Genomic DNA, 26533 nt, shown 5'->3' on the forward strand with positions numbered 1-26533 from the left:
CTTAATTCTCTTTTGGTTGCTGCACATTTGTTTTCTCAGATGGTGTTGTTTCTGTTATGAGAATTGTGCTACTAAAAGAGTGTACAATAACTACACTGACAAACATACTATGCAATAATAGCACAAAGGTTTCAATGCAACCAAACAACATAAATAGTCCTGCCAGTCTATGCTCTCATTTACTCCTTTTCCCCTGTAGACTCTGCTTGAATTGAATTGGTTTTTAACTTAGTCCCTATTCATTCGTTTGGCTACTCTAACAACATTGATCAGCTTTTTGTTACACTGTTATTATTCTATTGCTAAGAAAGTAAACATTTGGTCACAATGGTTCTTACTAGTACGCACATGCTTTCTCTGCAATTTCATGTTGATTAATTAATTTATATTAGTTGTGATACTCAAACCATCAAACATCAAATTTCTGCCATTTCTGGTAGATTGTATACTTAACCATGTGATGTATCATTTCAAGTACAGTTCTAGCTATAGTTTGGTATTTACAGTGTTTCTGTTAAAAGAATGATCTTCAATCTCAAGGGTAAACATAAGTTCTATTACCATGTCAATGAATAATTGTCACAGTTGTTATATTCTGTGCTGCAATTAGCGAGTATGGCCTGCCATTTGATTTTACATCATAATGTGGTTAATAATGACAATGATAAAGTCTGTTTGGGAAATTTTATTTTCAAATAGTGTGTACTACAAAAATATCCAAGTTATATTTTAAATACTTTCTGTTCGTTTTTATTTTGCCATATATAAAATGCTTGCCAATGACTAAAACCATGTTTGATGTTAGTTGTGCTTTTAAAGCATGTTAGTAGACAACAATTTATCTATCAAGTGTTGTTGCCAAAAGCATTGTACTTGTGAGATTTGAAAAGCGCAAGTGTTGACTTTGATTTTCCTTCCAGGTATGATCAAACACTTTTTGAGGATGAAAGCAAGAACATACTGATGGAAACTAAGGAGCTTTTTGAATGCAAGAACATACTGATGGAAACTAAGGAGCTTTTTGAATGGATCCTGAAGGAACCATGTTTTGAGGTTTCCTTTCACGCTTTTCTTAAATTCTAACATCTACGTTTATTTGGTAAATTCTGTTGTCAACTAAGGGTTTGGTTAGATTGACTTATTTGAGCTTATCGACTCATATAAACACTTCGTGAGATTGTTTGGGAGAGCTTACGGAAGCAACTTATGTCATGTCCATGAACTATTTTCAACATATTTCCATAACTTCTCAAGGGTAGCTTATAAAAACAACTTATAGTTTATGTGAAAACAATTTGACTTTATTTTATCTTTTGTTATAGAATAGATACATCAGCACTAATAAAATAAATGTTTAAGCTATAAGTAAGAACCAAAACCTTAGAGAGAAAAAAAAAGCCTCTGGTTTTTGAGAACATAAAATGTACAAGACATCAAATTTGAGTTCAATGTTTAGTCCAAATTCTTTGCAGCCTAGGATGTTAGTGAACAGGTAAAAACAAATTTTGAAAATGTTAGCTTAACACAATCAAAATATATCATCTTTTGTTTATGACTTGTGTGTGCCAATGATAATTACAGGTTTTCATGCACATTGAAGAATCAAAGTGTCAGAATTGGTATGCAGTATGCACAATTTTTGTATGAATTTATTTTCTTCATTTTTCTTAGTCCTCACTTATCATTATGACTGTCTGTAATGTTCAGGACACTGCACAAAGGTACCTAGGAATGTAAACATGGAGAAACTGCAACATGGTTATTTATTTCCTGAGGTACTCTTCAATAACATTCTGTTCAAATATAATTTTTCTGTCTCAGTTGAACATTGTTATCATGAAAAACTTAATATTTTGAGAAGCAATAAAATATTCACTGTCATGGGCAAGATTTTTTACTGTCATGGACATTTCACTTTGTCAAATGACACATGTTAGAATTTTATGATATATCTGTTATATGATTTTGCATCAGATTGAAAGACATGAGCTTCTTCACTTAAAGAAGTATCCAAATGCAAATCTGATAGACCTTGGAATTGGTGACACTACAGAACCTTTACCAACACTTGTAACATCAAGCATGGTTGATGTAAGTTATGAAGATTCTTTCTGTTGAAAATACACATAAACTATCATGCTTCATAGACAGGTATACAACAGTATATAATCAATTTATTGATTTGTATCAAGTAAATGATGTTGAATGGGTGGATAGAGAAAGACCTTTGTATCCAATGCTGGTCTTTAAGTAAGGTTCAAGTTTGAATCTTATGAATGGAAAGCATAGTCACTGAGAGCCAAGAAATGAGGTTTCACAGATGTAATTGTGTGTGTGAGTCTGTGTTTTTGCTTGTAGTTAATTTGAAGATTCTTATGTTAGCTTTGTACACTGGCACAAAACTTAAACCGTTCTAGTCGAGGAAAGTAATACATTATTAATAATTTACATACATTTGTTTTTAAGGTTTCATTTTATTGATTTGTATCAACCCAATAAAACCGATTAAACCGATTGCATAACCCGCAACCCGTCCTAACCCAACCCGTCCAAACCGATTACAAAAATGGGCGAAAATGGGCTTATATGACTAAACCGCGGGTTGGGATGAATGAGGCTTTTGGGCCCGAAACCGCCCAACCCGGCCCGTTGTCCAGCCCTAGTCATAAGTATGCAACCTGATAATGTATAAAGTTGAAGATTATGGAAGAGAGAGAAAACAAGTATGTAATTAACTTTTTGAATTGAAAAAAAAAAGTTACAGTAATTCAGAGTCTCAATTTACAAATTGATTCACATTTGGTTTATACACTTATTAGAACTTAAATGAAATTTAAATGCAAGTCAAATTAGATGCAAATGAAATGGAACTGAATTTTATCTAACATCATCTCTTAATTCATATTCAACTAATTAAAATCAATAATATCAATCTCATTCCTCAAATGGATAAAGTGTTCAGTCTTGATTGATTTGGTCAGAACATCTGTCACCTGCTTCTGAGTGCTACAGTGAACAACTCCCAACATTCCATTTTGAACCTGATTTCTCAGAAAGTGAAATTTTGTGTCAATATGTTTGATCTTTCCATGCAACACTTGATTCTTGGCCAAACTTATAACTTATTTGTTCTCAATCATCAACTTCATAGGCGTACTCACCTTGATCTTCAGATCCTGCAACAAGTTCAGAATCCAAACAGCTTGACAAGCAGACAAAGCACCTGCAATGTACTCAACTTCACATGTTGACAATGCAATCACTGATTTCTTCTTGGATCACCAAGAAATGGGACCTCCTAGATACTTGAAAAAATATCTAGAAGTACTTCTTCTGTCAACTCTGTCTCCACACCAATCAGAGGCTGAATATCATATCAGCTCTGAATCAGATTTAACACTAGAAGGGAACAAAACTCCATACTTTAGAGTCCTCTTAATATACCTCAATATCTTGATAACAGCTTGGTAATGTGACCACTTTTGTTTGTTCATAAAAACCTACTCATCATTTCTACTGCATATCAGATGTCAGATCTGGTATTACAGAGATATCTCAATGAGCCCACCAACTATTTAAAAATTGTAGCATCTACATCATCACCCTCAACATCAGAATTCAACTTGTGATTTGTTTCAGCATGTGTGATTGCAGACTGTCAATTTATTAGCTCAAATCTCTTTAGAAGCCCATGTTCATACTTCAGCTGATGTAAAATTATACTCTTATCAAAGTACAAAAACTTCATTCCTAGAAAATATATCATATTTCCTTAATTAGTCATCTCAAACTCATTCATCAGCACCTTCTTGAACTTAGCTATCTTATATGAATAACTCCCTGTTAGCAATATGTCATCAATATAAAGACACACTAGAATCATATTGTTATCAGATGTATGCTGAACATAAACACCATACTTCATCTCACATTTTCTGAATCCTTGAAGTTTGAAAGATGAATCAATTTTTAGATTTCAGGCTCTAGGAGCTTGCTTCAGTCCATATAAGGCTTTATGCAACTTGTACACCAACCCTTCCCGATTATTTTTCTCAAATTCAGGAGATTGTAACATATAAACTTCCTCTTGTAAAAGACCATTCAGATATACAGATTTCACATCTCAATGCATCATAGGCCAATTTCTATTAGCAACTATAGAAATCACTAGTCTGATTGTTTCATGTCGAGCTACAAGTGCAAACACCTCAAAGTAATCTAATCTAGATTTCTGTATAAATCCTCTAGCTACTAACCTTGATTTTTGTTTTCCAATTGATCCATCTGGCTTTAATTTCTACTTGTAAACCCGTCTTACACTGATGGCTTTCTTATTCTTTGGAAGCTTAGTCAACTCCCAAGTTTAGTTTCTTTCTATAACCTCAAGTTCTTCTTTCATGGTCTTCAACCACACTTTCTTCTTGAGAGCCTCTTCAGTACTTGCTAGTTCGAAATCTACCAACATGGCACATTGAATAACCTCCCCTTCATAATCTATCTCAATATCTTGCAACATGTCAAACTCTACAAATATTCTTGGTATTTATCTGATTCTTTGTGGTCTCTGAACTTGTTCAAAATCTTCTTCAGATGCTGGAATAGTATCAGATGTTGGACTACCTTCATAGGCATGATTTCCACCAAAGTCTGGATCATCATCAAAATCAAATTCACTTTCAGATTTAGATTCGCCTTCAGACTCTTATTTAGCATCAGAGTCACCTTTAGACTCTGACTCATCTTCAGACCTAGAATCTCCTTTAGAGGCAGATTCTCCTTCAGAGTCTGAAATATCTTCAGAAGTTAACTCAGGTGTTAGCACTGCACCAACGTTGGATTGAGACTTGTTCCAATATCACGCTTATGATTCTTTCACAATGACATTTACGTTGAATTCAACTTTGTTAGTGACATGGCAATAGAGCTTATAAGCACATGTATTGTGGCACCCTATAAGCAACATGACTCTGCTTCTGTCATCCAAATTCCTTCTCTTAGTATCTTGTACATGTTTATAACAAATAGAACCAACACCTTCAGATGGCTCACACTTTGCTTATCTCCAATCCACTTATCAAAAGGAACAATTTCCTTCAGCTTCTTAGTTAGTCACCTGTTAAGCACATATGTTGCCATGGAAATAAATTCTCCCCATAAGGTGTGAGGGAGCTTTTTCTCCTTCAACATGCTCCTTGTCATATCAAGCAAAGTTTTATTTCTTCTTTCAGCAAAACCATTATGTTGAGGATTGTATGGAGTAGTAACCTCATGTTCAACTTCATTCTCCTCACAAAACCTTCTGAAATATGATGAGTTATACTCACCTACACCAGTAGTTCTGATAATTTTCAACTTCTAGTCCATATACATCATAATGTATTACTCCCAAAGCATGTTTTGCTCTTGGAGCAAATTCAGATGCAAATGGAAATCTAGGTTATTTGCTTTTCATGCATATCTCACATGACTTTTCAAGCTTCACAATCCTAGGAATGCCATATACCAGCTTCTTAGAACTCAGATGCCCTAAGATTCTGAAGTTCATATGCCCTAATCTCTTGTGTCATAGCTCACTGTCACCTTCAATATCTTCTGCACTAAGGCATTTAGTTTCAATTATTTCCACATTCACCTTGAATGTTCTGTTGCTTCCCTGTTAAGACTGCATAATCTACTTTTGGTCAAAATCATACAACTTCAAGAGATTATTCTTCATAGTAATTGAGAAACCTTTCTAAATTAGTTGGTCTACACTCATCAAATTTCTCTTCATGCCAGGAACATACTAAACATCCTTGATCAAAACAGTTTTTCCATTCTTCACTCTGACCTTGACATTTCCCATTCCTTCAACATTTAGATACTTATGATCAACACATATGATCTTTGTCCTCTTTCTAGAGTCAAAGTTATTCAAGCATTGTTTATTTTCAGTTAGGTGATTTGAGCAGCCAGTGTCCATATACCACCAGTCTACCAAATATCCACCATTAAATTTAGAAGCCATCAATAGCACAGGTTCATCATCAGACTCTCCTCTGGCTATGTTTGATTCTTTTGATTTCCTTTCCTTGTTTGACCAACAGGCAACAACAAAGTGGCCAAAATTGTTACAATAGTAGCTGTAAGACCCCATTTTTGACCCTAAGATCCCTCATGCTATCTCATCATATGCATTAGCTTTGGGATCACACCTTGACATCCTTCTTACCCCTTATTCCTTGGGTTTGCATAGGGAAAGGTTACCCAACACATTTGATTGTATTATACTCTATCTTTCCTTATTTACTAACCAAAATGCCAAAAATATGTCTATGTATAGCCTTGTTTCTTTTGTAGGTAGTGTGTGCATCCACAAATGCCTCATCAAGCTCACAACCAGGGTTTGAGACCCTCAATGCAAGGAGATAAATCAAGAGATGGTTCAAATTTATTCTAGACATCATATATGGATCCCCATGATCTTCACATATCATTTTAATCAAGAAATCATCAAGAGTTTGAAGCTTGTTTGCCTGGGAAGCCCTAATTCATCTAGGTATCTTGTGTGACTTACTCAGCAAGTTTCTTCACCATTTGATCAAGTAATTCAAGGGATACTTCATATTACATCATATTATGCATATATTATCCTCCATGAGACCAAAAGATCAAGATAATGTCAAGTTTGCAAGATGGTTCATGGTGGTTGACCAGAGAAAGTCAACTGGTCAAAACTGGGGTTCCCTAGACCCTATCTCCTACAACTTTTATCATATGAAAATGATTCCAATATGAAAGTTACTCCTTATGACATTACAAATAACTTTCATGTTGAATTCAAGAGCTAGTTTTGCTTGGAAAGTCATGTTTTATGGTGAAAGATTATAGGTCATTTTGTTTGAACCCTAGTTAGGAAGTCAACTTCCAAGGACCATAACTTGCTCAATGTTTATGAGATGGAATCCATTCAAGATCCATGATCAAATTAAAGATGTCCTATTCAACTTTTATTCTTGGAATAAGTTTAAATTCAACTTGAAAAGGCATGTGCCAAGAGGAAACATTATAGGTCATTTTGGGCCATTACCATTGAACAAGTGATTTTCCTCAACTTCTAAAATGCATAACTCCTTCATGCCAAATCAAAATAGGGTCAAATTTGTGATCAAATTAAATAGGTTTGAAATATCTACAACTTTAATGAAGGAATTGTTTCCATTTGAATCCCATAGCAAAAGTTATTCGAGGTGGAAGAAGTGAACATTTGACTTGGTACTTAGAAAATTTTCAAATATGTTTGATTTTCCAAACTTCTACCTCAAAATTCATTAGGATCCAAGCTTCAAATGGAAAAGGGTTAAACATTAAAGTTGTTCCCCTTGATCTCACCTTTCCAAAAATTCCAAGATCATCTCATTTGGCCAAGAAATTAAGGACTTGCACATGGGTTCTTTTCAAAGGTTCATTTGGATGGATTTCACAATCACTTTTCAATCTCCATTGCATGAGTACATGACATGATTTCAGCATTACACATTGGTAATTTTGGACTTGATAGCATCATTTGATGGGCCTATCACACACCCATGCAAGCATGCAATGAAATTGATATATATGGCAAATTTTGAAAGTGTGTGAAAATGAATTGTAATGCCTATAAATACAACCCTCTTGGCTCAGAATTAAGGACCTCATGACCAAGCTTTAAACCTGTAATCTAAACCCTCACCATTAAAGGATAATCTTGAAGGTTTTCATTTGAAAATCGAGCTTCAAATATCATTTTGTTTTGAGATTGAAACTCCAAGAGTCCAAGCTTTTATGTGATCCAATTCATCTCCTACAAGCTTCTGAATCCAAGCCAAGGACAGTTGGAAGCAAGATCAAGTAAGGTTTAAGCTCACTCGAAGGTGTTTTTCCAGAATTTTCATCTCTTAGATTCTCTCTCAATTCTTCACTATTATTTATGGTTTTTGGTTGGCTGAAGTCCTACCAATGTAGGTAACAAAATTGAGTTGCTTTGAGGTCAAATCGAAGCAACTCAGTTCATGATCCTCAAAATTCAAATCCCTGTATCTTTTTATATACTTGGAATTGGAGAAAATTGAGGTCAGATTCGTGATCCTGAGCATTTTCTCTTTAAAATAGTTTCATTGTTTTTCATTTTTCATTGAGTTGAAGGTGGACCAGTCCGGTGAGGTTCACCGGAGAAGATGACCGGAGCCCTAGCTTTGGTGGTGTGTTGGCGTGTCAAAAACCATTTGATCATCATCTCATGTTTTAATCTCAGTCTCTCCTTTTAATTACCAAGTGTGTGGCGCAATTGACTAAGGTGTTTGTGGAACGCGCTTGCTTGGCCATCAGATCTGCCACCTCAATTAATGAGGGAGATCTGATGACCCTTGTTTTTTTTGTATTTTCTGAATTTCCATTTAACCCACTTATTTTATTTAATTCATAGAAATTTCATTTTTAATCCAAAAAATATGGGACTTTCACCAAAAAAATTTAAATATTTTTCTCTTTCATATTCTGAATTAAAATGATTTTTTGGATTAACTTTGATATTTTTCATGAATTAAATGTTTTTGTGCATAATTTTAATTGTTTAAAAATACTTCAGACTTTTTAAAAATCATGAATTTTTTTGTCTAAGGTCATTTGACCTTGTTTGACCTAGGATAAATATCTTGCCCATTTATTTGGTGTTTTGAAGAGATTTTAGGTTTTGACCAAATTAAATTGTATTTTAATGCATTTTAAAATTGATTTTTAATTGATTAATTGTGTAAAAATTGTGTCGAGCCATTTTTATGGTTTTGTGATGTTTGACTATTTGTTTGGGCCTTGGTCAATGTTGATTTGACATTTTGTTGGATTAAAACCATTGGATTTAGGGGATTGATGAAATATACATTTCATCTCCCAAAATGAATGGATGGTTTTAATTTGATAAAGTTCTTCCCATGACCAATTTGTGTTTCTCTTATTCCCTTCCCTCTTCATCTTCATCCATATTCTTTTCCATTCCCTCTTTGACCAATGAAATCTCTAATGTCTTAAGGCTAATTGGTTCATCAATGACCTTGTGTCAGATGAACCAATAAAAGTATGATTGAGATAGGTCCATCCCTCTTGATTTTTTCTTATAATGTGTGGTATGTTTTAAGAGTTTGGTTCATTATACCAAATCTCTAACATGCATTAACACCTAAATTTTTATTGCCCGACCTCAGATATTTGTGACTTCTACATAAGTCCAATTACAATTGCTTAACATAGAGCTAAATTTGACCCTAAAGGCATAGCATTCTAGTAAGTGAGATTGTAAGTCTCCCATCCTTCATGGTATTGTGTGGAAACTTGACCTTTTTCCTTCCCATGGAAGATGTCTTGGTTCAAGGATCCATGCTTGTGAATGGATGGTTGAGTGTTCTCTAAAGAATGACTTAATCAATTAAAAGACACCACTAATACTTGATTAACCTTTGACGAACATTTGACTAACTCTTATTAATATTGCTTTACTTTCAAGTCATTTACTTTATGCAATTTAAATTTTAGTCATTTATCATTCATTGCCATTTATATTTCATTTAACTTGTTTATGTTTATGCCATTTTCACTTTGTTCCTTTGAGCCATATCTTATGATTGTATATATTGTTTGTGCATCTTGATTTTGTTTGTGGTCTTAGGACCTTAAAACACTTAATAAACAACAAAAAACCCTAAAAAATATTTTGTGGACTGTTGATCTTGATCTGAACTTTTTGACTTAGGATTAGGCAACATTCTCTGTGCAAAAAGGACTTGGCCAATGCCAACATTTTGAGACCAAGTTATTGTGAACTAAGCCTTCATCTGATGCAAGCCTTGTGCTCTGTTTGAATTCATCTATTACTTTGTCTTAGTGCTAATTGTTATTGTGTCTGATGCTTTGTTCTGAGTTGATCAAGGAATATTTCATCTGGTACATGGGAAGACAAAGAAGACTGCTAACTATGGGATTTGCTTGCTTAGATGTGGCTATCTTTATTTGATGCCTTGATCTTCTTGATGTTTGGATATTGCTAATTGCTTATTGAGTATTGCTTGATTCAAAGTCCAAAGGGAAAGTGGGTTTTCTATATGACATTCTTGTCTATTGGATTGCATCCCATTGGTCAGATCTTTTCAACTCTTACGTTTTAATTTTATGCTGAGTGTAGCCTGTAACAACCCATTTTTTTTAGTATTGAATTATTATACTATTATTATTATAATTTTAATTTAATTATGTGGAGTGATAATTAATTAATTGGTGTATTAATTCATTATCTAGTGGATATGAGAAATAATTAAATAATTGAATTAATTAATTAGTTTGGTTGCATAGTGAGTGGTTAATTATTTAAATTTAAATAGAGCTATTTAAATATTAGGTATTATTGAGCCTAGTGATTAAATTTGATGATTTAAGCCCGACTAGAATACTATTATAAATAGTAAGAGCGAAGGAAGTGAGAATTAGAATTCACTTGAGCACTGAAGGCGATAGAGAAAGAGGAGAGGAAAAGCGAGAGGAGTCAAGGTTTCCATCAAATTGACAAGGGGGGAAATCCTTATCATTATGGGTTAGTATGATTGGGTCAATGGGTAGGAACATGTTTTAGGTTGAAATCCTTAATTGGGATTAGGCGTAGTATTTAAGCGGTGATCCTTCATTGGAAACAGACGTAGCAAACGTTAATCCTAATTGGGATTAGGCGTAGTATTAAGCGGTGATCCTTCATTGGAAACAAACATAGGGCTTTGGTCTTGTCCGGATCGGAAGCGTGGCTTGGATTCTAGATATTGAATCGGAAAGCGGTGAAACTTTGAGTTCACATTGAGGTACCACATGCATAGAGTCACATTGTCTTGCATGGAGTCGTCTATAGTTATGTGATCATTGAATGCATGTATTGATGTGGATACGATGTACGTTTGAAATATGTGAGATGATTGTTGGTTAATATTATTGACGTGATTATACCAAGTGTGATGAATTCTTAAATTGTGTTTTAATTCATTGTGCCTTATTATGCTATTTCATAATGATTGGAATTCTCACCCTTTCTGTTTGAATGTTACCTTTACATGGGTATCGTGCAGATACTACAGAGTAGTATTGCTGAAGTAGGTGGACGGTAGCTCACTCAAGAATAGCTGGAGAGTTTCCGTATTTAGTTTGAAATTAGGTAATGAGTCAATGCTCTGGTCATGTAACACTGGGTAGATTAGTGGTATTGAACTCATATCTTATTTTGATATGCTTTATGTCATTAATTGTTTTATTTTATTTGAAGTGATTATTGAGAGATGATCATGGTATGGGACATGAATCATTTTATGAAATACATGAGTATTCTTTATTTTCCGCTGCGAACGCATATTGCTTGAATATTCATGATGAGTGAAATATGTTATTTTGAATGACCAGGTGTATTGTTGGTTTTTGAAAGTTTTAAGTTTCGAAAACGTCGATGTGACGCCCTTTTCTTTATATGCGTGCTTATTTACTCTGATTATATGCTAAATAATTTGGGGTAGAAAAAGGGGTGTTACATAGCCTCTTCATCTTCTCCCACTTCTTAAATTTAAAAATCTCTCCCCCTTTTCAAAAAAACTTTTGTTGCTTGTGATTTCAAACTTAGACCTTATTTCAAATAGAAACTTTGGTCTTATGCCAATGGATTTTCAAACTTTTTCTTAAATCAAATTTGTAAATAAACTTAATCATATTGAATTAAAATTTCAAAAGATAAAAAGAACTAACAACTGTATTAAAATTTTTGGCCCTTTGTGCCCTTTTCATTCAAACTTTTGTTAAAAGCAATTCACCAACTTTGAAATTATTACCACGAACTACGAGGTTTTGATCCCTCATTTTTATGTTGGTACATAGGCACAAGACTGAAGGTCTTGTCAAACACAAAAATATAATTAATGAATTCTTTTCTCATCCCCACATTCTATTTTTCTCAAACATCTTTTATACCAAAAAACACATACACACATAAAAAAGGGCTCCCTAGGAGTACCTAGGACACTTTGGGTGCTAACATCTTCCCTCTATGTAACCAACCCCCTTACCTGTAATCTATGACATTTTATTAGTTTTGATTTTAAAACTTCTTATCTTTGGGTTTTGTTCGTACTTTTCCCTTTTCCTTTGGAAAAAATAAAAGCAAAGTGGCGACTCTGGTTTTATTGAGGTTAAGCTTATCCATAGCTTGATGGTCATGAATTTACCGCTACAGTAGTATTGAATCTTCTTCTTATCAAATTCTCCTTTCCATTATGATGTTTCTTATGATCAGAGTTGGAGACTTCTGACTTCTGATAACCACCACCATGTCTCTTTTTGGCCTCTGACCAAGACTGTTTTTGATTTTTCTCACTAGAAGGTGCTTTCTGAGCCTGCTCTACCTCTCTTTTAGAGTTTCTCTCAGTCAAACACAACTTTTTTTCCTCTTGACTACTCTGCAACTCTTTAATTCTAATGGTGCTAAGGTCTTTAGAGTGTTCAATTGCTACAACAATGTAATCAAACTGAAAAGTAAGTGATCTCAATACCTTTTCAATGATTACTTGTTCAGAGAGAGTTTCTCCACAAGATTTCATCTCATTTGTGATCAGAATCACTCTGGAGATGTAATCAAGTACCTTCTCATTGTTTTTCATGTTGAGATTCTCATACTGCTTATGTAACACCCCGACTTTTAAATAGAGTATATTATTTAATTGTTGGTGTGAATTATTCATTATATTTGATTTTGATGTTTTCAGAGTATAGAGGTATTTTAGTAATTTACTAATTACCGGGGATCTAAGATATGAGCGCAAATAGAATAATAATATTATTGAATTATTAAAGATAATTTGTCATATTAATTATTTTGTAATAAGATAAAATAGTAGAAATTATATAATACTGATTAAATAATTAGTTAAGTTGAATATTTATTTAATTTAAATAATAATTTAATAGAATAATGGGAGAATGTGTCATAACTGTGAATAGAAGAGAGTTTGAGGTGAGAGGAGAGAAGTTTATGTTTAATAGGGAAAAAAGTGTGAATTTGAGAATTTAGCCCATATAAATATTAAAAAGTAATGTGAAGCTAGGTTTTTTAATGTTTTCTAGCATATGTGAAAAAAGGCAGAGGGATCTGGGAGAATTCTGGAAAGAAGTGCAAGGTTGGAGAGCAAAAATCAAAGGAACTCCTTAGAGCATCAACCCTGCTTCAATCTGAGGTAAGGGGATGGAGATTGCCTACTCTTGGGTGAACTTAGGCTTGTAGGATAGTGAAGGTTCCTTACCCTCCTATCAATGCCTTGGGGGTTGATATGATTTTCCCCTTATTTTTTTCCTTTCTGTAATGATTTGTTTGTGAATTGTGATGCGTGTTGCTCTGAGACCCTAATTGGGGGATTTAGAATAAAACCCCCACGGTCTCTATCTGTGATGAATATTGTATGAGCTACGTGTTTTCTGTTATCTTGACTGTTTTGATTTCTGTTGAATTAAAATGTTGATACGTGTTGATCTGAGACCCTAATTGGGGGATTTAGGATAAAACCCATAAGGTCTCTATTTGTGTTTAATATCTTATAAGTTATGTGTTTTCATTGTTGTTTTGATTTGTGTTGTGTTGGAATATTGTCCTTGAGATTTGAACGACTCTGTTAAGATCGTCCAAGTTCCCATTTGAGTATATTGAGACCTCTGATTTATTTCCCTAAACTTTTTTCTGAGTTGATTAATTTAGAATTTTTCGCAATTATAGAGAAACTTTAATTTCGATTATTTTACAAAAAAAATAGTTTTTATATAGAAACTTAAAATTCAGAACTTTTGAAAAATCAAAACTTAAAAAAAATAGAAAATCTGTTCAATAGGAAGAAAATTGCAGGAAAATCGCATGTAGACTTAGAAGGGGATTAACCATCTTATTTCAGGCATATCTTGAGTTTCAGAACTCAAATTGAGACGTGGTACAAAGAGTTTGAAAGCCAACATGATAATCTTTTTTTTCAAGTAGATAAATTGGGTCTAGGGGCGCTTTAACAGTAGCAGTTTTGCTGGTTTTTATACCAGAGGCGTAGTCAACTTCAGTCATGCATTAGTCATAATGTTTCAGACATAACTTGAGTTTTGTAAGTCCTTTTGGGATGTAGTCAGTTGTGAGAGTTTAAAATTCTTTTAAATTGGAAATTCTCATAATTTTCTCACAAATTGAATTGATTGGTGTCTTAAGTTCTGAAATAAAAATCATATTCTTCAAATACACTCTCTAAGCTTTTTGGAACATTGTTATTTGCTTGATTAGGACTCTGTTTGTTATTTTAAATAATTATTCGAATATGATGTGTGACTAGTATGAAGCATGATTTTGGGACTGTTTGATGAGTTTACCATTGTTATTGAGTAGTCTTTAGCTGTTTAGAGTTGTGAAAGTGTAATTGGTAGTTTGATATTTTTTAGAGTTTCCTTTAAGCAACTCTGATAAATTTTAGAGTCATGTTGATAAGTTTAAAAAAGGAATTTGTTACTTTAGAGTTGTCAGAGTTACTATTTGATTAACTCTGATATATTTTAGAATTGCGTTGGTATGTCTTGGTGTTAAGGGTTATTACCTTGTTGATGGTCTAACACAGGTAATAATAATAGAGTATTCTATTCATGAGTTTTTGAGACATTTTGAAATTTTTGAGTTTTTGAGACATTTTGAGAACTTTGAGTTTTTGAGACATTTTAAGAACTATGAGTTTGAGACATTTTGAGAATTATGAATTTTTGAGACATTTTGAGAATTATAATTTTTTGAGACATTTTGAGCTCCCTTAGTAATTCGAGAAATTGAGAATTTTGGATGATAATATAACTTTAACTTTTGAGGAGTAATAGTTGAAATTGTTTTTAAAAATATATTTTTGAGCATAATAATCTAGAGAGAGATTACAATGAGACCTTTATTGGAGATTTGAGCATAGTAATCTAGAGAGGGATTACAATGAGGCCTTTATTGGCGATTTGAGCATATTAATTTAGAGAAGGATTATAGTGAGGCCTTTATTGGTGATTTTGAGTATAGTAAACTAGAGGGATTAAAGTGAGGGCCTAAGTATGACGAATTATAGGTTCAAGAGTGGAACCTTTTTTAGGATGTTTTGAGACTTGTGATGTGATTTTATGGTGTTGACTCTATTGCATGTTTGTGTTGTGTATAATCATGCATTCATTTATTTCATAGATATGTAGGACTTCGATTTAGTGATGACCTGGTTTAGAGATAAACTATGGAGGTCTCAAATCCAGAGAGGGACGCGGTTCAGAGGGGAACCAGAGATAGGGGAATATCAGTAATATATCTATGATCCTAGTGATTTTGGTACCACATGCATTTGAGAAAGAGTTGGTGGTATTAACATTGCATTGCATTGTTATTTATTTTGATTGTGCTTGAGTGTGATTAAGATGATCTATAATTTGTTATTGCTAACCTGCTTTGCTGAATTTCGCCGTTAATATTTGTTAGATGTATTCTCACCCCCTGTTTGTTGTTATGGTGTCCGAGCTCTTTGGGAGTACAAACAATTAGGTACATGAGTAGTCACTTGAGTTAGAGAATGACGTTGATGCCTATTTAGCTTTTACCATTAGGTCTTAGAGGAGTCGCTCTGATATGTAGGACGAGGGATGGGATGTCATTCACTATTTGTGTTATGCTTTATTTATGTTGGAGTCTTGGTTGTTGAGACTTTTATGTTGAGCTTTTTTATTCCACTACTTATTTTCACATGATTATTTTGTATTTGATGTTTTTATGCTATGGTGAAGCATGCGTTGTAATCTAATTGTGGATTTTTATTTGAAATATTTTATTAAATATTGAGTCGGTGATTAGGCTATTACATAGTGGTATCATATCCTGATCGGTTTGTCCGACCAGGTTTTATGATTTTATTTGTTTCCTAGTGTACGACATGTGTGTGAAACACTGTCGGTACTCGTCCATTTTTCTAGATGCTTGCCAGCAGGAGCAGGATTTAAACAAGTGGGGAAGAAGCTTATGCTTCTCTAAGGCTCCTCTAGTGTGGAGGATTGGTTTAGCGATCTGCTGATTGCAAGAGTGTTGATGTTATTAAGGTTATGTTGTTTCTTAAACCAGAAGAGCATACAAATTCGAGTTTTATTCCGCCGGTTAAGTAGATATGACGTCGAGGGAGGATGGTCAAGTGATTGTGATATTAGCTTCCTTGAGAGTGGAATGTGATGTTGTGGCTAGTGATACGCATGTGGTGTGCGAATTCCTGATGTGTTTCCTTAGGTCATTTGTGACTTACCGCTGGAGTGAGAAGTTGGGATCGCCATCGATTTAATACATGATACTAGACACACGTCAATGGGAAAATACCAGATATCTGCTTCAGAGTTGGTTGGGCTGAAGATTCATTTAGAAGATCTGCTTGAGAAGAAGTTTTTAGACCAAGTGTATTACTTTAGAGAGCTCAAGTTTTGTTAATAAAAAGAAATACGACAGTATGAGATTGTGTGTTGATTAACGTCGACTAAATGAGGTCAGCATCAAGAATAAGTATCCTATTTCCAGTATCGACAACCTTATGGATCAGTTAGTGGGTGACTGTGTTTCAACAAGATCGACTTGAGATTGGGTTATCATTAGATTCGAGTGAAGGACGAAGACATCCCGAAGACTACATTCAGAACAAGATATAATTATTATGAGTATTCAGTGATACCGTTCAGTGTGTCTAATGATCCTGGTGTATTTATGGAGTATATGAATAGGATCTTCCATCCTTATTTGGATCAGTTCGTAGTGGTTTTCATTGATGATATTATGGTGGAATCTAAATCAGATGAGGACCATGTTGGACTTCTTTGTAGTATACTACAGGTGTTGAAAGAGAAGAAGTTGTATGCCAAGTTATCAAAATGTGAATTCTACTCACGAGAAGTGATATTTCTCGGTCATGTGATTTTTAGTGGCAATATAGCAGTGGACCCTTCTAAGATAGATTGAATGCTACAATGGGAGGCCCTAAAATCAATTTTCCATTGCAAAAGTTCACTGAGATTTACATTGTTATAATTGTAAAACTTCATGGTATTCCATCAAGTATTCTGTTGGATAGAGATCTGAGGTTCACTTCCAGATTTTGGGAGAGCTTACATGAAGCTTTGGGTATTAAGTTGAGGTTAAGTTCTGCTTGTCATCCACATACTGATGGTCAAAATATGGAGACTATCCAGTATTTGGAGGGTCTTTTGAGGCTTCGATCTTAGAGTAGGGAGGTGCTTGAGACGGGTTTCTGCCATTGATAGAGTTTACTTACAATAATAGCTATCATTCGAGCATTGGAATGAAACTGTTTGAAGCATTGTATGGGAGGAGGTATTGGACTCCTCTATGTTGGTATGAGTCTAGAAAGAGTGTTGTTCCTGGACCAGAGATTGTCCAACAAACTACAGAGAAAGTGAAGATGGTCCAAGAGAAGATGGTCCAAGAGAAGATGGAGGTATATAAGATTAGGCAAAAGAGCTATCACGATAAGCAGAAAAAGAATCTTGAATTCTGAAAGGGCGATCATGTGTTTCTGAGAGTCACATGTGTGACTGGTGTTGGGAGGGATTTGAAGTCTAAGAAGCTCACTCTTCATTTTATTGGTCCCTATCAGATTTTCCATAGGATTGGAGTTGTCGCTTATAGGGTGGCCTTGCCACCGTCTCTTTCGAATCTTCATGAAGTTTTCAATGTGTCTCATCTTCGGAAGTATATTCCTTATATGTTGTATATTATCCAGATGGACGATGTGCAAGTGAGAGGGAATCTGATTGTGGAAGCATTGCCCATAAGGATTGAGGATCAAGAAGTTAAGCAACTTAGAGGAAAAGAGATTGCTTTAGTGAAGGTGGTCTGGGGAGGACCTACTGGGGGGAGTCTAACTTGGTAACTAAAGAGCCGGATGAGGGAATCCTATCCATATTTGTTTTCGCCAGGTAATTTTCGAGGGCGAAAATTCTTTTGAGCGGATGAGAGTTGTAACACCTCAACTTTTAAAAAGAGTATATTCTTTAATTGTTAGTGTTAATTATTCATTATATTTGATTTTGATATTTTTGAAGTATATGGTTATTTTAGTAATTTACTAATCATCGGGAATCTGAGATTTGAGCGAAGATAAAATAATAATATTATTGAATTATTATAGATAATTAGTCATATTAATCATTTTATAATAAGATAAAATAATATAAATTATATGTTGATTGAATAATTATTTAAGTTGAATATTTATTTAATTTTAATATTTATTTAATTTAAATAATAATTTAATTGAATAATGGGAGGATGAGTCATTTTTGTGAATATAACAGAGTTTGAGGTGAGAGGATGGGTGTTTAGGTTTAATTGGGAAAAATGTGAATATGAGAACTTAGCCCATATAAATACTAAAAGGTAATGGGAAGCTAGATTTTTGAGAGTTTTCTAGCATACGTGAAAAGTGACAGAGGGATCTGAGAGAATTTTGGGAAGAAGTGCAAGGTTGGAGAGCAGAAATCCAAGGAACTCCTTAAAGCATCAACCTTAGTGCAATCGGAGGTAGGTGTGGGGCGGGGGATTGTCTACTCTTGGGTGAATTTAAGCTTGCAGGATAGTGAGGATTCCTTACCCTCATATCAGCGCCTTGGGGGTTGATATGACTTTTCCCTTATTTTTTCCTTTTTGTAATGACCAGTATGTGAATAGTGATGCGTGTTGCTCTGAGACCCTAATTGGAGGATTTGAGATAAAACCCCAAAGGTCTCTATCTGTGATGAATATTGTATGAGCTACGTGTTTTCTTGACTATTTTGATTTCAGTTGAATTGGAATATTGATACGTGTTGATCTGAGACCCTAGTTGGGGGATTTGGGATAAAACCTCAAAGATCTCTATTTGTGTTGGATATCTTGTGAGTTATGTGTTTTTCTTGTTGTTTTGATTTATGTTGTGTTGGTATGTTGCCCCTGATATTTGAGCGACTCCAATAGGGTCCTTCGAGTTCCCATTTGAGTATATTGAGACATCTGTTCTATTTCTCTAAAAAAAAATTGAGTCGATAAATTTGAAAATTTTCCCAATTATAGGGAAACTTTAATTTTTATTATTTTAAAAAATAGTTTTTATATAAAAACTTAAAATTAAGAACTTTTGAAAAATTGGAACTTTAAAAAAAAATTGAAAATCTGTTCAAAAGGGACAACAACGCAGGAAAATCGTTGGTAGACTTAGAAAGGGGATTCACTGTCTTATTTCAGGCATATCTTGAGTTTCGGAACTCGGATTGAGGCGCAGTTCAAAGTGTTGGAAAGATAATACGATAATATTTCTTTTGAAGTAGATAAATTGGGTATATGGGCACTTAAAAAGTAGAATTTTTTGGTTTTTATACCAGAGGCGTAGTCAACTTCAGTTCTGTGTTGGTCATAATGTTTCAGGTATAACTTGAGTTTAGTAAGTTCTTTTGGGATATGATTAGTTGTTTTAGAAATAGGGTTTAATATTATTTTCAACTTGAAATTTGTATAGTTTTCTCATAAGTATACAATATTTGGCGTCACTTTGAAGCCAAGTGAAACATTCTGCCTGACGCGAGTACCCATTCTTATTGTTTGATTAAACTAAACAAATTGGTGTATTAAGTCCTGAAATAAAAATTATATTCTTAAAATAGACTCTCTAATATTTTTGGAACATATTCATTTGCTTGATTATGATTTTGTTTGATATTCTAAATAATTATTCGAATATGATGTGTGACTACTAAGAAGCATGATTTTGGGGTTGTTTGATGAGTTTAAAGTTGTTATTGAGTAATCTTGAGTTGTTTAGAGTTGTGAGAGTGTAATTGGTAATTTGATATATTTTAGAGTTTTCTTTCGGAAACTTTGATAAATTTTATAGTTATGTTAATAAGTTTAAGAGAGACATTTGTTATCTTAGAGTTATCAGAGTTACTATTTAAGTGACTCTTATATGTTTTACAGTTGTGTTGGTATGACTTGGTATTAAGGGTTATTACCCTGTTGATGGTATGATACAAGTAATGATAATAGTGATTTAGTATATTTATGAGTTTTTGAGACATTTTGAAAATTTCGAGTTTTGAAACATTTTGAGAATTTTTAGTTTTTGAGACATTTTGAGAATTATGAGTTTTTGAGACATTTTAAGAATTATAAAATTTTGAGATATTTTGATCTCACAGAGTAATATGAAAAATTGATAATTTTGGATGATAACATAACTTTACCTTTTGAGAAGAAATAATTGAAATTGTTTTAAAAATATATTGTCGAGTATAGTAATCCAGAGAGAGATTGCAGTGAGGCCTTTATTGTCGATTTGAGTATAGTAATCCAGAGAGGGATTACAATGATACATTTATTGGAGATTTGAGCATAGTAATTTAGAGAGGGATTATAGTGGGGACTTTATTGGCGTTTTTGAGTATAGTAGTCCAGAGAGATTACAATGATAGCCTGAGTATGGAGAATTATAAGTTCAAGAGTTGAACCTTTTTTAGTATGTTTTGAGACTTGTGATTTTGTGGTGTTGGTGTTGTTGCATGTTTGTGTTATGTGTAATCATGCATTCATTTATTTTGGATATAGGTAGGACTTCGGTTCAATGATGGTCTGGTTCAGAGAGGAACTATGTCTGTCTCACGTCCAGAGAGGGACATGGTTCAGAGAGGAATCAGAGACATGAGAATATCAGTAACATACGTTTGATCTCAGTGATTTTAGTACCACGTGCATTTAAGAAGGAGTTGGTGGCATTAGCATTGCATTGCATTGTTATTTATTTTGATTGTGCTTGAGATGATTTATAATTCGTTATAACTATCCCGCTTTGCTGAATTTCTCCATTAACATTTGTTAGATTTATTCTCACCCCCTGTTTGTTATTGTGGCATTTGTGCCCTTTAGGAGTACAGAGAATCAGGTACAAGAGTAGCCGCTTGAGTTAGAGAATGACATTGATGCCTCTTTAGCTTTTACCATTGGTTCTTAGAGGAATCTCTATGATATGTAGCACTAGGGATGGGATGTCATTTGCTACGGATGATGGGTTACACAGATGAAGGTCACCTTCAAATTTCAAGATGTGTCTAAAATCGTGAATGATTGAGTACCGACATTAGAAGCGAATGCATATGGCATTCATAAAGCCGCACACAAGGATCAAAGGAAGAAAGATGGAAAAGATTTTTCTTGATTCACCAGTGTGTGGATCCTAACGTGTTCGAGATGGTAATTGAAGAAGAAACGGCTAAAGGAGCATGGGACAAGTTAAATAACTTGTACGGAGGAGTTAAAAACCTGAAAAAGGTGAAGTTGCAGAAGTTGAGAAAGAAATTCGAGATGAATCAGATGAAGGTGTGTGGTGAATCAATCAATGATTTGCAGAAAAATAAGAAACTGTTGAGATATTTGACTGTGAATTTTAATTACATTGTAGTGTCAATTGAAGAGTCCAAGAACCTAGCTGAGATAAAGTTAGAAGAACTCCAAGCTTCATTAGAGGCTCATGATACGAGGCTTAAGTAGAGGAACTAAGAAAGGGAGAAAGTGGTTGGACATGCACTACAAGCAAGATTCATCAAGAAATATGGGAAAGAGAAGGTGAAACATGATAAGAATCTTGCTAATGATGAGAAGTCAAGCAAGAAACCAAAGAATCACTCTGAATCAACAGAGAAAGGCATGTGCGACAAGTATTTTAGGAAGAAAGTTGACATGAACGAGGTGCAATGTTACAATTGTCAAGGATTGGCCACTATGCTCGAGAATGTCAAAGAAAGAAGGAAGTGCGAGCGAAAGATAGCGATCAAGCTTAATATGCACATGCTGAAGATAATGATTATGATGATGTGCTACTCATGGTCAACACTCAGTGGAACACTAACCAAACTAACATGTAGTACATGGATTCAGAATGCGGTAACCACACGAGTGGTAATAAAATCTGGTTCACCAAGCTAGATGAATCAGTTGAGAAAGTGTTAAAGTTTGCAGATGGCATGCATATCACATCAAGTGGAAAAAGAGATATCTCTATTGTCAGAAAAGATGATCGAAAAGCCATCATCATTGATGTGTTATATGCACCTTCGATGATGTGAGTGCAACTTTCCGATAGATGTATTTTTCATGATGTCAAACCTAGGATACTTTAGCGTAATGTATATTGGACGGTATCCTCTAATTCTCAATGTGCATCTTAGCATTAGGAAACATAAAAATATTTGGAAATAAGTTGGAAAATGTTTCATGCATAAAAAATGCATCAAAAATAAGTTTTATGGGCAAGATAAACTATGTGTCGATATATACATGTTTTAGGTTGACACATAGAAGGAAAACTTTTCTATGTGTCAACACATCCATTTTTAGGCCGACACATGTAGTACATTTTTAAAGCCTGTAGGCTTTATTTGATGTGCCGCCTCTACAGGTCGGCACATGACCTATACAGGCCGATTCATAACATGTACAGGTCGGCATATGCTTCGAACAGGCCAGCTCATGACTTACCTAGGTCGGCCCATGCAACGTATTTTTCCAAAAATTCTTAACTTTTTCCAATCTTTTGCATTTCTTTTGCCTCCAAACATGCATGCATACAAATACTTCATACATGTACCATTTATAGGAAGGTTTCTAGTGTAAATTCATATGAAACCAGGATTTCAAAGCATTCTCATCATCATCAATATCTATCTATGCATATACACAAACAAACTACACATAATCATTCTTTGTTTGGGTAGCATCTAGAATTAGGGTTGATAATGTCCAATTTAGGTTGATTGAATTGTAAATTGGGTTGCGATCTTTGAAGGTTTCAAATAAGAAAACCGAGTTGGGGTTTTCCTTCAAGATCAAATTGGGATTTGAAGGTTTTGGACAAGATTACACAATTTGGATCCGATCGAGTGAAGGCTTTGAAGAAGTGAAGGTACTTGCAAAGGAATAGTGTGGGATGATGGATCATATTGGTAAATCTTAGTTACAAGAATTCATAGTTTGGATGCGATCGAGTGAAAGATTTTAAGAACAAGGGGTTTCTTGCAAAGAAGTAACGTGAAACAGTGAATCAAATCGACATTATTGGGTTACTTGATCAAGCTTTGATCAAGGGAAGAGAATGTTTCAGAAACAACATCAAACTTAGGGTTTGTAGGGTTGGGTTTCTACATCTATTTTGTATACATACTTTTGCAAAGTAAGGTTAATTTCATTATGTCAATTTTGAGTTCGAATTGAGGGAGTACCCGTAGCGAGGTCGATTAGGGAGCTTCCTGAATAAATCCATGTGTACTCTCTCTCTCTCTCTCTCTCTCTCTCTCTCTCTCCATCTCTATCTCTTTTATTTTCCATTTGCAAATTGTTGAATTCATCGATCATGCGATCAATTCGTTTGGATAATAATTTTGATTACCTTTTGAAGTAGATGTTATTGAATTGATCACAACGATTGGATTTTAAGATCAACAATACCATATGAATTTCCAAACAAAGTTGATTGCACACAAGGTGTTCGATAATTTGTCACAATATTTCTTTTTGTGATTGATCATTGGAAATAGACTATTCTTGTAGCTTAGCATTCAATTGGTAGTGATCCAAAGTATTTGATTAATTTGTGTTCATTATTAGTTTATAGTATTAACGTATATCCGAGCTTTTCGATAGTAGTTCGGTTAGACGATTTGATTCGGGTTGCTTCCGCTTGCCATAAACTTTTCAAAACTATTTCTTGTTCAAATTTTTTAACTAGTGATCTATTCATCCCTCTCTAGATTGAAGCATACCGCTAATAGATGACATGTAACTTGATAAGCGTAGGTCAATTTCTCGCAAAAGGATACAACATAAATCTAGAAAAGAATCAGATGAAGGTGTATCATTGTGATAAAAGGTTGATTTTGAAGGCACTATTAGTAGACAAAAAGACCTTCAAGGTAGAGATCAACACAGTTGATCACTAGTGTCTTCCTTAGATTGTAGAAGAAGACAAGAACTGGCTATGGCATCATAGGTATGTACATCTAAACTTCAAAAGTTTAGGTATGCTTAACCAGAACAAGATGGTGTATGTATTAACTCATGTGAAGGAACCAAGTCAGATATGTGAGGAATGCTGCAAAGAAAAGCAGTCTAGGAAAGCATTCAAACATGACTTGCCCATGAGGTTGAAGGAAAGGTTGGAGCTAGTTCACTCTGATGTGTGTGGAACATTTGAAGTAAGGTCGAATGGAGGTAACTACTATTTCCTAACTTTCATAGATGAATTCACCAGATATATGTGGATTTACCTTATTGAAAGGAAGAGTTAGGTATTCATACAATTCAAGAAGTTCAAATTGCATGTTGAGAAATAAAGTGAATGCAAGTTGAAGAAACTGAAAACTGATGGTGGTGATGAATACACTTCTCGATAATTTGCTAGATTATGCAATGAGGAAGGTATAAAGCACAAGGTTATTTCACCCTATATACCTTGGCATAATGGCATATATGAGAGGAAGAATTAAAATATACTGAATATAACTATGAGCATGTTGAAAGCTAAAGATATGCCAAAGAGATTTTAGGGTGAAGCAGCTTCAAAAATAGTATACATTCTAAACAGATGCCTAACCAAGAAGATAGTCGAGAATACCCATATGAGGCTTGGACAAGTGTGAATCTGAATGTTAGTCATCTTAGAGTGTTTGGATCAATGTGCTTCGGGTATCTACCTGAACAATTAAGGAAAAAGCTAGATGATAAAAGTTAGACCATGGTGCTCATATGTTATCATTCCTCTGATGCATACAAGATGTATTCACCGAATGATGATAAATTTGTGATCAGTCAATATGTTCTATTGGATGAAAGCAAAGGGCGGGATTAAAGTCATGGGTCAGTTCGACATGAATTAGATATAGTCACAATTATGCTTGATGAAGACCAACAGACTGACGTCACAACCAATTAAAACAAAGATCCACCTGAGCAGAATGTTAGGAGATCGACTATATTAAGAACTGAGTCGACAAGGATAGTTGGATATAAGAGTTTTCCAGATCAAGCAGCCGATGTAGATGATGACTTTATAGAAGATCCAGTGATGATGGATGAAGTAGAACCAATCAATTTGGATCAAGCCATAAATGATTCAAATTGGTTAGCAACTATGAAATAATAACTTAGGGGAATCGAGAAGAACAAGACATGCGAGCTTGTCAAAGAGTCAATAAAGAAGCCAATTGATATGAAATGGGTTTTCAATATGAAACGAAGGCTAAATAATGAAACTGCCAAGCATAAGACAAGATTAATGACAAGAGGTTTTCTGCAAAAACCCAGTACTGATTTTGATGAAGTGTATGCACTTGTGGCGAGGATGTAAACTATCATAATTGATGTGTCGAAGACAACATAGAAAGGGTGGAAGATACATAAGTTGAATGTAAAGTCATCATTTCTGAATGGACCTTTGGAAGAAGAAGCCTATGTCAGTCAACCACCAGGATTTGAAATCAAAAGGCAGGAGTCAAAGGTGTACATATTTATGAGAGCTCTATATGATTTGAAGCAAGCCCCAAGGGCTTAGAATAAGAGAATAGACAACTTCCTGATCGAATTCGGTTTCACAAATTGTGTCTCTGAACATGGAGTGTATGTCAATGATGAAGACAGGTTCAGTCGAATCATCGTATTCTTGTATGTAGATGAGTTATTGATTACAGGTGCAGACGAAGTAGATATAAGAATAGTCAAGTCGAAGTTGATGAAGGAGTTTGAAATGTATGACCTAGGGAATTCATCATATTTCTTAGGGATGGAGTTTAAAGACACAAGTGAATGAGTGTTCTTGTACCAGAAGAAGTACGTATAAGATATCTTGAAGAGGTTCAAGATGAGCAGCCTTAATGCAGTTGTTATTCCATTAGAAACTTGAACAAAGTTAAGGAAGGAGACATATGATGAATTTGTAAGTGTGACACTGTACAAATATTGGATCCTTGAGGTATCTTTGCAATATCAGGTTAAACATTTGTTAAAGTTCCGGATTGTTGAGCATATTCATGGAGAAGCCTTAAGAATGTCATCTAATAGCAGTCAAGAGAGTGCTGAGATACATCAAAGGTACGGTTGATCATGGTGTTTTGATGCCAAGACAAAAGAATACCAACACAAATGCAAAGGTATATGGCTACACTGATTCAAATTTTAGTGGAGATCAAGAAAAGAAGAAGAGTACTACAAGCTTCATATTAACGATCAAAGGCGCTCCAATCTCATGGAGCTCAAGAAATCAAAGAATTATGGCTCTGTCATCATGTAAGGCTGAGTATGTGGTTGCATCTTATGCAGTTTGTCAAGCAGCATGGATAGAGATGTTGCTCGAAGAGCTCAAGTTAAAGGAACATAAGAAAATGAAGATGTTTGCCGACAACA

The 26533-nt window shown here is 34.4% G+C and overlaps 2 protein-coding genes across 2 annotated transcripts; both read left to right on the plus strand.

Annotated features, from left to right (window-relative positions):
• Positions 1-1366: 1366 nt before the first annotated feature.
• Positions 1367-2118, plus strand: LOC127121727 (LL-diaminopimelate aminotransferase, chloroplastic). Its single transcript, XM_051052173.1, has 4 exons — positions 1367-1492; positions 1582-1619; positions 1708-1775; positions 1975-2118. The coding sequence occupies exons 1-4, from the start codon at positions 1422-1424 to the stop codon at positions 2116-2118; spliced, it is 321 nt and encodes a 106-aa protein (XP_050908130.1). The 5' UTR covers positions 1367-1421.
• Positions 2119-17064: 14946 nt separating this feature from the next.
• LOC127121728 (uncharacterized) lies at positions 17065-17987 on the plus strand. The gene is made up of 3 exons (XM_051052174.1): positions 17065-17285; positions 17378-17552; positions 17712-17987. The coding sequence occupies exons 1-3, from the start codon at positions 17065-17067 to the stop codon at positions 17985-17987; spliced, it is 672 nt and encodes a 223-aa protein (XP_050908131.1).
• The last annotated feature ends 8546 nt before the right edge of the window (positions 17988-26533 follow it).

The sequence above is a fragment of the Lathyrus oleraceus genome, chromosome 2 (genome assembly GCF_024323335.1).
Source record: "Lathyrus oleraceus cultivar Zhongwan6 chromosome 2, CAAS_Psat_ZW6_1.0, whole genome shotgun sequence".
Taxonomy (NCBI): Eukaryota; Viridiplantae; Streptophyta; class Magnoliopsida; order Fabales; family Fabaceae; genus Lathyrus; species Lathyrus oleraceus.

Coding starts and splice junctions, on each gene's coding strand:
- LOC127121727 (XM_051052173.1), top strand. CDS start 1,422: ATGTACAAGACATCAAATTTGAGTTCAATGTTTAGTCCAAATTCTTTG. Junction 1,620..1,707: donor GAATCAAAGTGTCAGAATTG/GTATGCAGTATG, acceptor TGTAATGTTCAG/GACACTGCACAAAGGTACCT. Junction 1,776..1,974: donor ATGGTTATTTATTTCCTGAG/GTACTCTTCAAT, acceptor ATTTTGCATCAG/ATTGAAAGACATGAGCTTCT.
- LOC127121728 (XM_051052174.1), top strand. CDS start 17,065: ATGGGAGGCCCTAAAATCAATTTTCCATTGCAAAAGTTCACTGAGATT. Junction 17,286..17,377: donor CAAAATATGGAGACTATCCA/GTATTTGGAGGG, acceptor TTACAATAATAG/CTATCATTCGAGCATTGGAA. Junction 17,553..17,711: donor TGGTCCAAGAGAAGATGGAG/GTATATAAGATT, acceptor GGTCCCTATCAG/ATTTTCCATAGGATTGGAGT.